This window comes from Raphanus sativus, chromosome 3, assembly GCF_000801105.2.
Source record: "Raphanus sativus cultivar WK10039 chromosome 3, ASM80110v3, whole genome shotgun sequence".
In the NCBI taxonomy this organism is placed as follows: Eukaryota; Viridiplantae; Streptophyta; class Magnoliopsida; order Brassicales; family Brassicaceae; genus Raphanus; species Raphanus sativus.
The window spans coordinates 11,738,781-11,752,851 of NC_079513.1; the positions used below are offsets into that span (position 1 = coordinate 11,738,781).

The 14,071-nt window shown below is 32.7% G+C and overlaps 3 protein-coding genes, 1 long non-coding RNA gene and 2 other non-coding genes across 6 annotated transcripts; all 6 read right to left on the minus strand.

Annotated features, from left to right (window-relative positions):
• Positions 1 to 344: 344 nt before the first annotated feature.
• On the minus strand, positions 345 to 939 carry LOC130509976 (uncharacterized). Its single transcript, XM_057006314.1, has 2 exons — positions 420 to 939; positions 345 to 349 (listed from the first exon to the last, which is right to left on the minus strand). The coding sequence occupies exons 1-2, from the start codon at positions 937 to 939 to the stop codon at positions 345 to 347; spliced, it is 525 nt and encodes a 174-aa protein (XP_056862294.1).
• Positions 940 to 4,141: 3,202 nt separating this feature from the next.
• LOC108847640 (uncharacterized) lies at positions 4,142 to 6,273 on the minus strand. The gene is made up of 3 exons (XR_001948977.2): positions 5,154 to 6,273; positions 4,745 to 4,921; positions 4,142 to 4,577 (listed from the first exon to the last, which is right to left on the minus strand). It is a non-coding gene; the product is annotated as an uncharacterized LOC108847640 (long non-coding RNA).
• LOC130510261 (small nucleolar RNA Z195/SNORD33/SNORD32 family) lies at positions 5,696 to 5,781 on the minus strand. Its single transcript, XR_008943939.1, has one exon. It is a non-coding gene; the product is annotated as a small nucleolar RNA Z195/SNORD33/SNORD32 family (small nucleolar RNA).
• LOC130510306 (small nucleolar RNA U31b) lies at positions 5,856 to 5,945 on the minus strand. Its single transcript, XR_008943983.1, has one exon. It is a non-coding gene; the product is annotated as a small nucleolar RNA U31b (small nucleolar RNA).
• Positions 6,274 to 10,715: 4,442 nt separating the features above from the next.
• On the minus strand, positions 10,716 to 12,626 carry LOC108847637 (UDP-glycosyltransferase 71D1). Its single transcript, XM_018620937.2, has one exon. It carries the CDS (start codon positions 12,264 to 12,266, stop codon positions 10,863 to 10,865), a length of 1,404 nt encoding a protein of 467 aa, XP_018476439.2. The 5' UTR covers positions 12,267 to 12,626; the 3' UTR covers positions 10,716 to 10,862.
• A 337-nt stretch (positions 12,627 to 12,963) lies between these two features.
• Positions 12,964 to 13,635, minus strand: LOC108847638 (pleckstrin homology domain-containing protein 1). The gene has a single exon (XM_018620938.2). The coding sequence runs from the start codon at positions 13,563 to 13,565 to the stop codon at positions 13,128 to 13,130; it is 438 nt and encodes a 145-aa protein (XP_018476440.1). The 5' UTR covers positions 13,566 to 13,635; the 3' UTR covers positions 12,964 to 13,127.
• Between the last annotated feature and the right edge of the window lie 436 nt (positions 13,636 to 14,071).

Here is a 14,071-nt window from a genome sequence, read left to right on the forward strand (position 1 = left end):
TGAAAATATTATCCATAAATTATATAAAGTATGAAGTACAATTCTCGATAAAGAAAACAACTTCCATTAGAAACCCGGCAAAAATAAATTTAATTTTGTAAGCAAGAGGACGGGTTAACATAATTTGAAAGATTTATAAATTTGTAAATTTTATTGAACATAAAAGAATATTAAATTGACATACCATGATCGGAATAGTCAGAAAACTGATTGGCAATGAAATACTATCGATCTTCATACTCATCACTACCCATCTGGCAAATACAAAATTTTTTTTTTAACAATTTATATACTTTTAAAAAAATATTAGAAAAAAGTAGATAACAATATCTTCATACTCATCACTACCCTACAGAATTTCTGAAAAACTTGTTTGTATACAACATTCAATGTTTTTGTCTCCGGCTTCCTTTCTTTACCAGTTATTAGAATTTTTAATCCAGCTCTCGACTTAACTCTTGAAAGTGCAACGTAGAGCTGACCATGAGAGAACAATGACCTAGGCAGAAACAAATCAACACTTTCTAGTGTTTGACCTTGGCTTTTGTTGATGGCCATCGCGAAAGCCAATGTAACGGGAAACTGTCTTCGACGCATTCTGAAGGGAAACATTGTGTCAGGTGGGATGACATACATTCTAAGAATCCAGACTTTGTCTCCAGCAATAGTGTTTCCGATTATAATTCTACCTTTTATCACATGGGGCAGTAACTGAGTAACAATTAGCCTATTACCATTGCATACGTCATCTGCAAGATCCATGTTACAGAGACACATAATATGAGCACCAACCTTCAGCTTCAAATAATGTCTAGGCAGTCCAACCACTTTAACACTGTTCAAAAACTCTGGAGGATATACTACATTTTCTTCTACGTCAACATCGGATGGGATAATACTGTCAGAGCTAAGGTAAACCTTTTCTTCACCTGAAAGCATATGTAAATCATTTACTTTAGTGACATGTAAAAAGTCACTGGAACATAAGAGTAAACACAAAAATATGTTACCTGGCAACTGCGAAAGCATGTAATCATTTATTTTATCCACTTCATCATTTGTGGGAGTGAGAATGGCTCGATGTCTATACAAATCCTTATCTGTTGAGGTTTGAAAAGCTTGTCCATAAACCTCTTTTGCCATAGTCTCAATAGAATCTTCTCCACTATTTTTTATCAGCAAATCAGAAGGGATGTCAATCTCAACTTGACCGTCGTTAGGCAAATTTTTTTTTTCCATCTCCAATATCCAAAATTCATTTTGAGAAGGATTGAAGCTCTTTTGCTGCATCATCAGTAAGACCAGCGAGCAATCTCATGTGCGGGCATTTATACGGTTCTTATGTTTTATGTATAAATATTATTAAAATACAGTATAACCTCTATAAATTAATAATCTATAAATTAATATCTCTATAAATTAATATAATTTCATAGTCCCTAATTAATTTTTTGGTTCAATTAGTATCTCGATAAATTAATAATTTTTATAAATTAATAAAAATTATAGGTTTGGTGTAGTCCCAACATTATTAATTTATAGATGTTCAACTGTATAATCAAATGTTTTATGTATTATTAAAACTAAATTTGTTCTTCATATGTTTTATGTATTATTCAAATACGATTCATATGTTTTATGTATTATTAAAACTAAATTTGTTCTTCATTCAGTCTTTGTGATTCAAAACTATAAGCCTTTTAGACATTACTTAAATCAATTTACTTTGATGTTTAAATTATTATCATATACTTTGAAATATGAAATAAATAAATCATGCATGTGCAGGCATCAATATGATTTATATATTGCCTGTATAGCTATTATTATTAGTGCATAAGTGGATCGTAATTATATTTCACTCTTGTTGTATCTTTGTATCTTACTCATTTAGGTTTCTCCACATATTACTCTCTCTCTCTCTCTCTCTCTCTCTCTCTCTCTCTCTCTCTCTCTCTCTCTCTCTCTCTCTCTCTCTCTCTCTCCTCTCTCTCTCTCTCTCTCTCTCTCTCTCTCTCTCTCTCTCTCTTTCTCTCTCTCTCTCTTTCTCTCTCTCTCTCTCTCTCATCATAAGCCTTTTATTTTTTTGAAAAAGATAAAAAGGTAATTACGATCATATCGTGCGTGCGAGCATTCATATGATCCATATATTACCCGTCTAGCTATTAGTATAAATATATAAGTAGATTATAATTCTTTCTCAATCTTTACGTATCATTATGTCTAATTCATATACTACATGTTACGTTATTATTATAAGTGCATAAGTGGATCCTAGTTATCTATCACTCTCTCTCTCTCTCTCTCTCTCTCTCTCTCTCTCTCTCTCTCTCTCTCTCTCTCTCTCTCTCTCTCTCTCTCTCTCTCTCATAGTAAACCTTTTTTTTTGAAAAATATAAAAATATAAACATTCTTTTAATTCATCGATTATCTTTAACTACCACAATTTTGATTTATATGGGAATTTTCCTAGTTTAATAATTTATCATGACTTTTTCTTGGGTGAATTACCAACTAATCATAGTTTGCCAATTAATGTACCGTTTTCTTTAAAGATAATAAATAAAATAATAATAATTTGTGTTAAGTTTTAAAAATAAATGAAAAATATTAGTAGTTGCCAAAAGATGAATTTCTTTAAACAATTTTTAAACAGTCACAAAAGAGTAAATCATAAACACTAAACACTATACCCTAAACCCTTGGACAAAGCTTAAACCCTTGGATAAAAATCCAAACACTAAACCCTAAATTCTTGGACAAAGCTTAAACCCTTGGATAAAAATCCAAACACTAATCCACATATCGTGCGTGCGAGCATTCATATGATCCATATATTACCCGTCTAGCTATTAGTATAAATATATAAGTAGATTATAATTCTTTCTCAATCGTTACGTATCATTATGTCTAATTCATGTACTACATGTTACATTATTATTATAAGTGCATAAGTGGATCGTAGTTATTTATCACTCTCTCTCTCTCTCTCTCTCTCTCTCTCTCTCTCTCTCTCTCTCTCTCTCTCTCTCTCTCTCTCTCTCTCTCTCTCTCTCTCTCTCTCTCTCTCTCTCTCTCTCTCTCTCTCTCTCTCTCTCACATCGTAAACCTTTTTTTTTTGAAAAATATAAAAAAGTAAACATTCTTTTAATTCATCGATTATCTTTAACTACCACAATTTTGATTTATATGAGAATGTTTTCTAGTTTAATATTTTATCATGACTTTTTCTTGGGTGAATTACCAACTAATCATAATATGCCAATTAATGTACAGTTTTCTGTAAAGATAATAAATAAAATAATAATAATTTGTGTTAAGTTTTAAAAATAAATGAAAAATATTAGTAGTTGCCAAAAGATGAATTTTTTTTAACAATTTTTAAACAGTCACAAAAGAGTAAATCATAAGCACTAAACACTATACCATAAACCCTTGGACAAAGCTTAAACCCTTGGATAAAAATCCAAACACTAAACCCTAAATTCTTGGATATATCCTAAACCCTTAGATAAATCCTAAACACTAAACTGTAAACCTTTGGGTATACCCTAAACACTAAATCTCTCTCTCTCTCTCTCTCTTTCTCTCTCTCTCTATTTCACTTGTTTCATCTATTTTATATCTCTTTGGGTCTCTCTCTCTCAGCCTCCCTCTATCTCTCTCTATCATAATCTTTAATTTTTCTCTATTTCACCTATATATATATATATATATATATGTATCTCAGTCTCCCTTTCGGTCTCGCTCTCTATCTCTCTATTTCTAAGGCTCGGAATGGTAACGTGCGGGACAACTACGGGACGAGTACGGTGAGGTTGTAATAGCAACAAAAACATAGAGATATTTAGGTATATGGAGAGATTTTGTTACTATTCACAGCGGTGCATGGCGGTTCGTCACCATTTGAAGCCTAAATACTTCTTTCTCTCTCTCCCTTAAAAAATAACATAAAATCATTAAAATAATATTTTTCTTCTTTATTGTGAACATACATAAAGTAAAAATATTAATTTTATTTGCACTACACATTTTAATTGAACCATTATAAATATTTTATGTAAGTTTTTTACAACAAATAGTACTTTCAAGATCATGAATAAACGTTTAAAAAAATTCTAATGAATCATGGCACAAAGTTATGGTTTATGTAGTTTTTCGTTTTAAAGTTTAAAGAAAAATCTTTTAAGAAAATGTAAATTAGGGTTCAAATTCACGTTCAAAGATATTATCATAAGATCCAAGACTATTTTGGTAAAAGAAAAAAGATCCAAGACTAAAAAACCCTGTGATTCGGCTTGAATAGATGGAGCACTATGGAGATATTGTTCTTGTCAGCGAGCATTGGAACCATATCAGGCAACTCTTCAAAAGTTTGCTCTTTAAGATAACTATAAAACCAAACGACCATCTTCTCTAATGTCTTTGTTTTTTTTTAACATAAGTTCCATGAAGGAAGCCACGTGTCTCGACTCTACATTCCAATGACTTAGTTTCTCAAAGATCCTCGCTTCCAAGCTCCAACGCTGATCCCCATTCAAGCTTTGCAAATCCAACTACGTGTCAATATACTCCTCCTGTACAACAGAAAAGGTTTTCCATTATGCACACTGATAGTCAATATTTCAGGTTCTACAAACCCAAAGTGAAAGGACATGCATGGTTCTATGACTATATTTAAACTCGCTAATAGTTAGAATGGTCGAGGAAACTAAGAAAATAAAATAGGCTTATGGAAAAATACCGGTATGGTGCCAAACTCCATTTTGTGTATTGTTGATAGCTTCTTCAATTCAGGTGGATTTTGTAGCACCCTGACTATACCAGGAATTGAATATTGAGAGATCATTGTCTCAAGTGTCAAATCTTTGACCTTGAAGCTCGGAATGGGAACACGGCGGAGCTCGGCAAGAGTTAGAACCTAACAAGAAGCATAGGTAGATAGTAAATACCGAAACCCAAACCTCTAAAAAAAATAAAAAGAGCTAAATAACTAAAGCATTTCAAGACAAGAAAATCAATGATGATTGTCACCTTTTACAAACAAATATAACTGACTTATCAAAAAGTGAATATAACATAGACCTAATGGAAACCAGAGATCAAGCTCTATAAAAAATGAAACAAACAAAGTGGGTTTGGTTAATAAGTACCTCGTTGACACCAGAGATTCTTTGTGTGAAAACAAAGTGTCTTCTTCAAGATTGCTCATTCATCAATGTATTTCTTTTCATCTTTTTGAAACAGTGTAACCGTACTTGGAACTGTATATTGATTTCCGTCGACGGACAAATCTTATTTTCAGGAGTCTATTGTAATACCTCGGTCTCTTGTTATTATTTTTGGGACTTTCCGGATTCTAGCTAACCAGACTAACCAGAGTTATTAGGAAATACATAGTTCCTTGAAGGCACACCAACATGTTTAACCAAAACATAGTAAAAACAAAACAAAGAATACATAAGTGGGAAGATATAAACAGGGGTACAGTAACAGAGAGCTTATCAAGAGAAAGCAATCAGTTTCGCAAAACCTATTTTAAAATTCAATCTACGCCTTGAATTTTGAAATGTCCAACTACTTTTATAACTTTGGACATCAGATACATCTAGGCATTCATTCATTTAACCAAACATTAATTAATGAAAACGAAAGAAAAAATAAAAAAGATTTTACTAAATTAATTTAGGTAACGAAGAGGTCAGATGGTAGTGCATGTCATTGGTTCAACACTATTGTTCAGACTTAATAGACGTTGGATAAATTATCCTCATTCCTCTTCTTCAAAAAGATCAAAGAAACCAAAATAAAATATTGAAATATTGAAACTATTGGATCAAGAAAACCATTTGATGAAATCAGATAATGAAAAGTCAATCACCATGTTACATCCATCGTAATGAATGCAAATAAGACTGGGGCGACAATTACGTATCATCACATTCCACCACTACCACCATCAAGAACAACAAAAGATAACATAGCAACAGAACAACAAAACAGAAGAAGATCATAAAGCAATTAACTTCAGAGAATAGAGCTGACGACGCATGTTATTTTGTTTCGAAGCCAAGTCTGGCCGTTGTATATATAGTCAAGTCACACAAAGCTACTCGAGTCTAGGGTTTTACTATGAAGCATAAACGGCGTCGTTCCAATATGGGCATGTGTCGAAAGATATTAAATTTGTATTGTCATAAATATATGTATATGATATGATTTTAACTTGCACAAGTAATCAATATTAATAAGGTAAGTTAATAAAAATAAGTTTCCTAATTAGATACAAATCGTTAGATGTCATTAACCAATGTAATAAATGGTCGACATCAAGAGTGAATGATTTAACATATTTGCAATAAGGAAACTCATTAATACACATATTTATTAACATTCTTGCGCAAGTTATAATTAATGTAATAATATTTGTATAAATTTATTTTCTAAAATATTTAAGATATATGACTGTTTTTAATATTCCAACACAATAATAAATGTATATATTTTTTGTGAACACTTTTTCATATATAAAATGTTAATGTTTAATTTATTTTTAATAACATAAATAATAACCGGTCAAATATTTTAAATTTCACCTAAATTTTTAAATAATATTGTTGGTGGCTAAACATATATTATTTAGTAATACTTAGATCTCTGAAATAGCCTTTATTTAGTACTTAGTGAACGTTTTGATTTATTACTAATTTTAACATATTTTAGTATAATATAAATTATAAAATAAAATAAAATCTATGTGTGTGCTATTCTTACCAGGATAAGAAATCACATTTTTATATATTTATGAAAATATGAAAAGAAAAAGACACCAATGTTTAATCAAAATATATATGTGTATATATGTGTATGTTTTCTCGATTCACATTTTAACATATTTTAGACTAAACTTGTATTGTCATACATTTTCATATAATAAACTCGGATGATAAATTGTATTCTCGATTCATGAGATTTTTTAACATATATAAAAGAACTCGGATGAGAGTGTTTGGAAGCATAGATTAATTGGTTCTAGGTTAATAACTCTTACCAGCCGATTAAAAATAAATCAAAAAGAAATTAGAAAAAATGAATTAATAGAATTATAAGAATTAATCCTAGAAGCTCTCTATGAGTGACACCTAAGCAAAAATCACTAAAGTGACTTCTCTTTTAATGTATAGGGGGATATAGTATTTCAACAAAAAAAATATGTTTTTCCGTTAAAACCAAAATAGTGTTTTCCAGCCAAAATCATAAAAATATATTTTTCCACAAAACCATAAAATCGTATTTTTGCCTAAACCGTAAAATGATTGTTCTCGTAAAAAACGCAAATCAAAATTTCTCGCTAAAATGTTTTAAAAATGGTTTTTCAATCAAAATCACAATTTTCTATCAAAACCGAAAATTTGTGATTCCCATCAAAATTAGAAAATTGTCTTTTTCTGCTAAAACCATAAAAACACGTTTCCTACAAAAACGTAAAATCATTTTTTTTGCTAAAAACGCAAATTGTGTATTTTTTTGCCCAAATCTTAAAATTAAATTTCCCAGAAAAACTTACAAATCGAAGTTTTCTGCAAAAATTGTAAAATTAATCTGCAAATATTTATTTGAATATAATAATCAGTTTTGTTAAGAATGAAAACATGTCCTCTTTAATCTTTTTTAACTACCAAAATTCAAATGCTATTATAAAATAAAATATGAATAACTTAGCATGTAGATGCTGCATTTAAATGCAACTACTAAATATAAAAACGAAGAATATGTGGATGCAATATCTAAATACTAGTATTCAGAAGCTACATCTAAAATTCTAAATACTGTCAAATATAAAAACTAACATAGCCAAAGAAGACTTAAGCCTGAGATACAAATGAATGTTAAAACATCAAAAAAAGGAAAAATGTAGATTTGAAGGCAAGCTAATGAAAACGACTGTAACATAACCAAATGATATTTTCTTTTGGGACAAGAATTAAAAAAGGGCTGTGGATAATTAATAAATTGCATTATACTAATATACTAGAGTATGACCCGCACGCCCGTGCGGGTATTTATTCTTACTGTTATATCTATCAATATTTTCTATAGTTTTGGTAGTGTATATTTTTTTACATTTATCGGTATTAAATATTTGTTCACTATAAGAATTATACACCAAAGTTTTTATTTATATGAGTAAATTTTTTTATTTATCTATAAATAGTGGACAAAGTAAATATGATTATATACCGAATACGGTGAATCCGGGTTCAAAGCCTACTGGCCACACGGATATGAACTATTATTTTCAACTCATTTGAATGTCCATGAGAGAGTTTATCCGTGGACTTTACCTCCATCCGGGAGTTAGGTCTGTGTCTTTAATACATCCAGTTTTAACCCTTTTCATTTACAAAAAAATGGACTCTAATAAAATGGGTAATGGGTAAGTCTCGTAAATGTAATTAATATAGGCCAATATGAAATCATAGTTTCTGGAAAGTGTACGTATAAGATTTATAAAAGGTATCTAAGTTATTTTCATTTTTACTATCGGTTCTATTATTAATGTATATCATAGTGTGTTTGGAAAGAATACATAGCTGTATTAAAATTTGATATATTTTGGTATTACTAAAGGACTATTCTGATTTCTAATTTTTTATTAGTTTCTTATGAGAATTAAAAAATTTGTACTTTTTTACGTTTTTGATAGAGCTAAATTTTAGGAAACAGAGTGTTATACTTTAACCATGTCATAAATAATAGGAATATTTATAGGAAGTAAAAAATATTGTGACAATTACGATCATAAAATTGTGTTTTCTTTTTCTTTCGGTTTGGTTCACAGAGTCGGTATCAATTTGTATAAGTTGATGAAAAAAAAAATTGTGATTTTTTATTTTATTTATTAGATTTTCTTGTGAGAACTACAATATTTTGAGCCTTTTACGGTTATGATAGAGCTAAATTTTAGGAAATTGAGAGTTATGCACTAATCATATCATAACTATTAAAAATATTTTTAGGAATTAAAGAATATTCTGACAATCTAATCGTTAAATTCCTTTTTAATAATGTCTCCTATATATTTGTCGGATTTTATGAAGTTTCTGAGTAAGTTTTTTCAAAACTTATGTTATTTTAAAAACTATTGGTTATACTAAATAAAATGACAGATGATGCCAAAAGAAAAAAAAACAAAATGACAGATTAAAATATATTTACTTCCAAGCTTAAAACATATGATATATAATATCTATGGTTTAAACACGAAGTCAGTACACCTCTAAACCAACGTTTTCGTAACAATCTGAAAAACTAAAACACAAACTAACCACCAATTTTTTAATAAAACATTAACACAATTTACGAAAATACCAATTGAATGAAACACACTAATACAATTTACGAAATCCCGAGAACCATCACAAATGTAATACTATATAAGTAGAAGACAAAACCAGTTTGCTTGATAAATATGATAATTTTGTATTAAAAATTCTAATGAGGTACCTACATATAAGGTATGTTATATTTAATGGAAAATGTGTAACCGATTTGATTATTATTAGGTCTTAAGATTTGTTTTAATGTCAGTGGCAATGCTTTGTAAATATTTAGGAAAAGTCAGGGTTAAATTTTAATTGTACTTCAGTTTTAATAGATTAGATAGGCTTCGACATTTTACTTGAACCGGAAAACCGAATCAGAGCTGACCCAAAATGATTGAACCCGAAACCATACCTTTTTCTAAATACTTAGTTAGGTCTAAAAATTCTATACCCGAAAGAATTAGAACTGAAAAGAACTGGTCCAAATAGATCTGGACCTGAAAAAAAATCAACCCAAATATCAAATCCGATAAGAACTGATTCATACATACCTAAAATATGAATATACAAAAGTATGCTTTTATTTTTTCTATTTTTCTATTTTAATTTATAATTTAGTTGAAATGTCTTTTTATCAACAATATTCATTATTATTTTTGTAATATTTTCATATAATATGGAAAGTTCGCAATGATAAGTTATTCAGGGGAATAGACATGGATCCAGGTGATTTATTTAGGCATGCAGAGAACTAATGCCAAGCTTGGCATAATGCTAGAGAGAATATGAATACGCCCCAAGTTATTCAAAAGCCTCAAGTCTTAACCTTGGGTGATATATGCATGATAGATGGTTCATGGACCTCTACGGATCAGTTTAGTGGACTCGGATGGGTTTGGAAAATAGCAGGGGGAAAATCCAGTTAATGGGGACGAGGAACTTGAGGAAGAGGGAATCAACTCTACACTCGGAATTAAAAGCTTTGAAATGGGTAATGGAAACACTGTTGCAACACTCGAATTGTCAGAGATTTGGACAGACTGCAAAAACCTGATTACAATGCTGACGGAATCACAAACATGACCAAGTTTCTCAACTGAATTGGAAATGATTCAAACGATCAAGATGTGCTACTCGGATTTCAAGATCTACTACGTAAGAAGAACATAAAATGTGATAGCTGATTTATTAGCTAGGAATGCTCGTACTTTCCATATATCGTTATCCTACTTTAGTTGTTCTATTCCGGTCTAGTTACCTAGACCACCTCAAGTTTGAATAATAGAATAGCCTTTTGATGTTAAAAAAAAAAAAAACACTACGTCAGATGTACAGTCAATCACTTTGTAGTCTATATTTTTAAAAAAAAAAGAAAAACACTACGTCAGATGTCCAGTCAATCACTTTGTAGTCTATATTTTTAAAAAGTTATTTCAGATGAAGGAATACACATTGTTACAGAATTCGTGAAAGAAAATGCACGAAAGCAAAGGTACAGTTGGGAAAAGGTTCTGTGTCTTAGGGACAAAGAAAAGGCTAAGGCTTGATTCCTGTCACGTCCTGTATAATTTTAGCAGTAGCCGTATACGAAGATCCACCATTCATGGTAGCTTTCTGCACCATCTGAGAGACATCTATCACTCTCTTCCTCACCAAATTGTCATCCTTGTTCATCACACAGCGAATCGCTCTCTCTATCTCGTTTGCACTTACAAGCTCATCAACAAGTACCCTGTAATCAAGCTTCATCTCCACTGCGAGCTTCAGCTCCTTCACCATCATAAACGCATTAAGCTGTTGCTCTGCGTACATGGGCCATGTCACAATTGGCACACCAAACCATAAACTCTCTACTATTGAGTTCCATCCACAGTGAGAAACAAAACTTCCCACTGCCTTGTGGGCTAGTATCTCCACCTGAGGAGACCAACCACATATCATTCCTCGTCCCCTGACACGGTCAAGGAATCCCTCGGGCAAAGGATCTTCACTTGCCACCTCTTCAGTGCGGAGTGACCAGAGGAATCTGTACTGACAAAGCTCAAGCCCACGAGCTATTTCCTTCACTTGATCACCTCTTAGCCTGCCCATGCTCCCAAAACAAAGAAACACAACTGATGCCTCGGGCTGATCATCAAGCCATTTCATCAACTCGTCACGACTGGCCATGTCCTGATCTGGATGAGGCTGGGCCTTGGGGTTAAATATGGGACCAACGGCATAAACAGAAGGGTAGTTCTGTTCATTAAGAAAATGGTTCACGGAGTTAGGCTCAAGATCAAAGGAGCTATTCACTAGGATTCCCTTGGCCTTGCTAAACAAGATTGCCAGTTTAAGATAAGCATCATAACCATCTTCAATAAACAGAGCTGACGGTAGAACGTTGGCTGGAACAGGGTTTACAAACCCAGGAATCGACAAGACTTCTCCAGAATCTCTTACGAAAACCGATGTATTTTTACTATGTCGGTCTGCTAGATACTGCATCATAGCTAGGAACCCGGAGTTTGTAGTCAAGAAGACATAAAAAGGAAGATTTATATCTTTTGTAACGTCAATCATGAGGAGACAGAAAAAGTCAGCAACTATTCCTTTCACCATGACTCCAGGTCCAGGAGAAGATAATATACCCATGACTATATCCCTCACAAGAGGGATGTTTCTCTCAATAAAATTGTATACAAAGGCTTCCACAGACTGAAAACTACCAAGTGCTGGTTTCTCTACTAACTCAGGGACATCAATGAATCTAACAAAGGGCTGAGACGAGCCGATTGACTTAACATAGGTATCCAGATGAGACTGACCTTGTAGCTTCATCAGGATGACGGTGACACGGATGCTATCATCCTGGTCAATGAGACGCCTAGCAAATTCAAGAAAAGGAACAAGATGACCAACAGTTGGTGTTGGGATGAAGATGAGCTCTGTAATCCCCATCTCTCTCTAGCAATAGATAGCTTCTGCTCTTTTCTCCTCAAGCTGTTTCTTGTACTGACAAGAATATCAATGTACATATCAAAGAAGAGAATAGTTAACTTGACTTTTATCACACGTGATGATCACTGACGCGTTTGCTCTAGCTAATGTTGAGCTGGCCCTTGGGTGTTTCAAGAGGGAAGATTAACTTGAAAAGTTAAAATAATGGCCGACGACATCAAGAGAGTGGGATCCACAACCAAAAGAAAGCTACTTTCTTTTCATCTCTCTCTCTTTCCATCCAAAACCAACCAAAAGATACCCATGACTACATCTCTTCACAGATGATACATCAAAGTTCGTAGAATGAGAATCTTGGAAGCTGGAAACCTTTTTTATCTCAGTGATGCAAGTCGTTGTAGGAGCTTCAAGAAAAGCATCGAATTAAATCTTCAGAAACTCTACACAGCCTTTTTAACCTTTTTTAAGTCAGTCAGAATACAGCAATCACATAGTTCAAGAACTTATTGAATCGATTAAAGTTAAGCAAAAAATAGAAGCTGAAAAAAAGACAAAAGGGAAGAAGATAAAGAGGAACTGTCACTGCTTCATCTTTGTTCTGATAAACTAATCACAGATTATACCATTATTCACAAACTATACACAGCCTTTGGACTATTTAAGTCAACAAAAATCGAAACAAAGTTGAGCAAACATAGAAGCTGAAAAGACAAAACTTGTTCACTGAATCGAGAAGCAGATACATAACAAAACCACAAGCACAGAGAGATAGAGAGAGGAATACACATACATGACGACGACGACGTCGTACAATAGAAGTAAAAAACATTAACCAAAAACATAAAGCAATAGAAGGAAAAGTCAGGGCCTTTGATCATAATCAAGGACTTCAGAATCAGTAACGGATCTGGAGTGCTGCACGATCGACCTCCCAATAGAGTTGATCCACTCCTCCTTCTCCTTCTCGTTATCAGCCACGAAGAACATGGTGATGTTCCCGCTCGATATCTCGAAGGCGAAAGCCTTGTTCACCACGTCCTCTGCTCCTTTCACCGTCAGACAATCCCCCACCGAGATCACCCCGCGCGGGACGGATCCGCGTGTCAGCGCCGCCGATTGGTCCTTGAACCAGAGGAGCTTCCCTCGCTTGAGCACGAACCAGCGTCTGCGCCAGGTCTTGATGTAATCGCCTTGCTTCGTGAGCCAGCCCGATCGCTCTGGGTTTGACCAGAACTCGATGCCTTCGTAGTCTTGCCGGTTCGGATCCTGGCCTGTTGCGATTCGCCAGAGATTCTCCATCCTCTCTCTCTCTCTCCTAAAATCTCACACGCCTCCGTCTCTCTCTCTTAACTGTCTTTATCGATTTTTATTCTCTCAACTGATTCTGTGAAAACGCAGCGTTTTGGTTACTCTTTCAGCAAACTCGGCCATCCTCGCGCTGGCTCTCTGCGTATTGTCGGGACACGCAATAACTGTTGGAAACATATAGGATTTTTGTTGATTGAGCACAAAGAGATTTTAAATGAAAAAAAAATATTTGATCCGAGAAAAATGAAAAAAAAATATATAATGACAAATAGTAGTAGTTGATTTTTTGGGTCAACGTAGTAGTTGATAATTATGCTTTTAAAAAAGTAAAAAAAAAATCTTAATTTTATGATTTTAGCTAAAGCTACATGTATTATAAAATAGGAGTATTATTCAAAGTTTTGATTTTTATTGATTCTGTAGTCTATTAATAATTTAATTTTGTTAGAATAACAAATTTTACTAACTTAACTCATTAGAAAAAAATTCAAAATATT

What these genes read in the sequence shown, in the direction of transcription:
- LOC108847637 (XM_018620937.2), bottom strand. Translation starts at nt 12,266, where the DNA reads ATGGGGATTACAGAGCTCATCTTCATCCCAACACCAACTGTTGGTCAT.
- LOC130509976 (XM_057006314.1), bottom strand. Translation starts at nt 939, where the DNA reads ATGCTTTCAGGTGAAGAAAAGGTTTACCTTAGCTCTGACAGTATTATC.
- LOC108847638 (XM_018620938.2), bottom strand. Translation starts at nt 13,565, where the DNA reads ATGGAGAATCTCTGGCGAATCGCAACAGGCCAGGATCCGAACCGGCAA.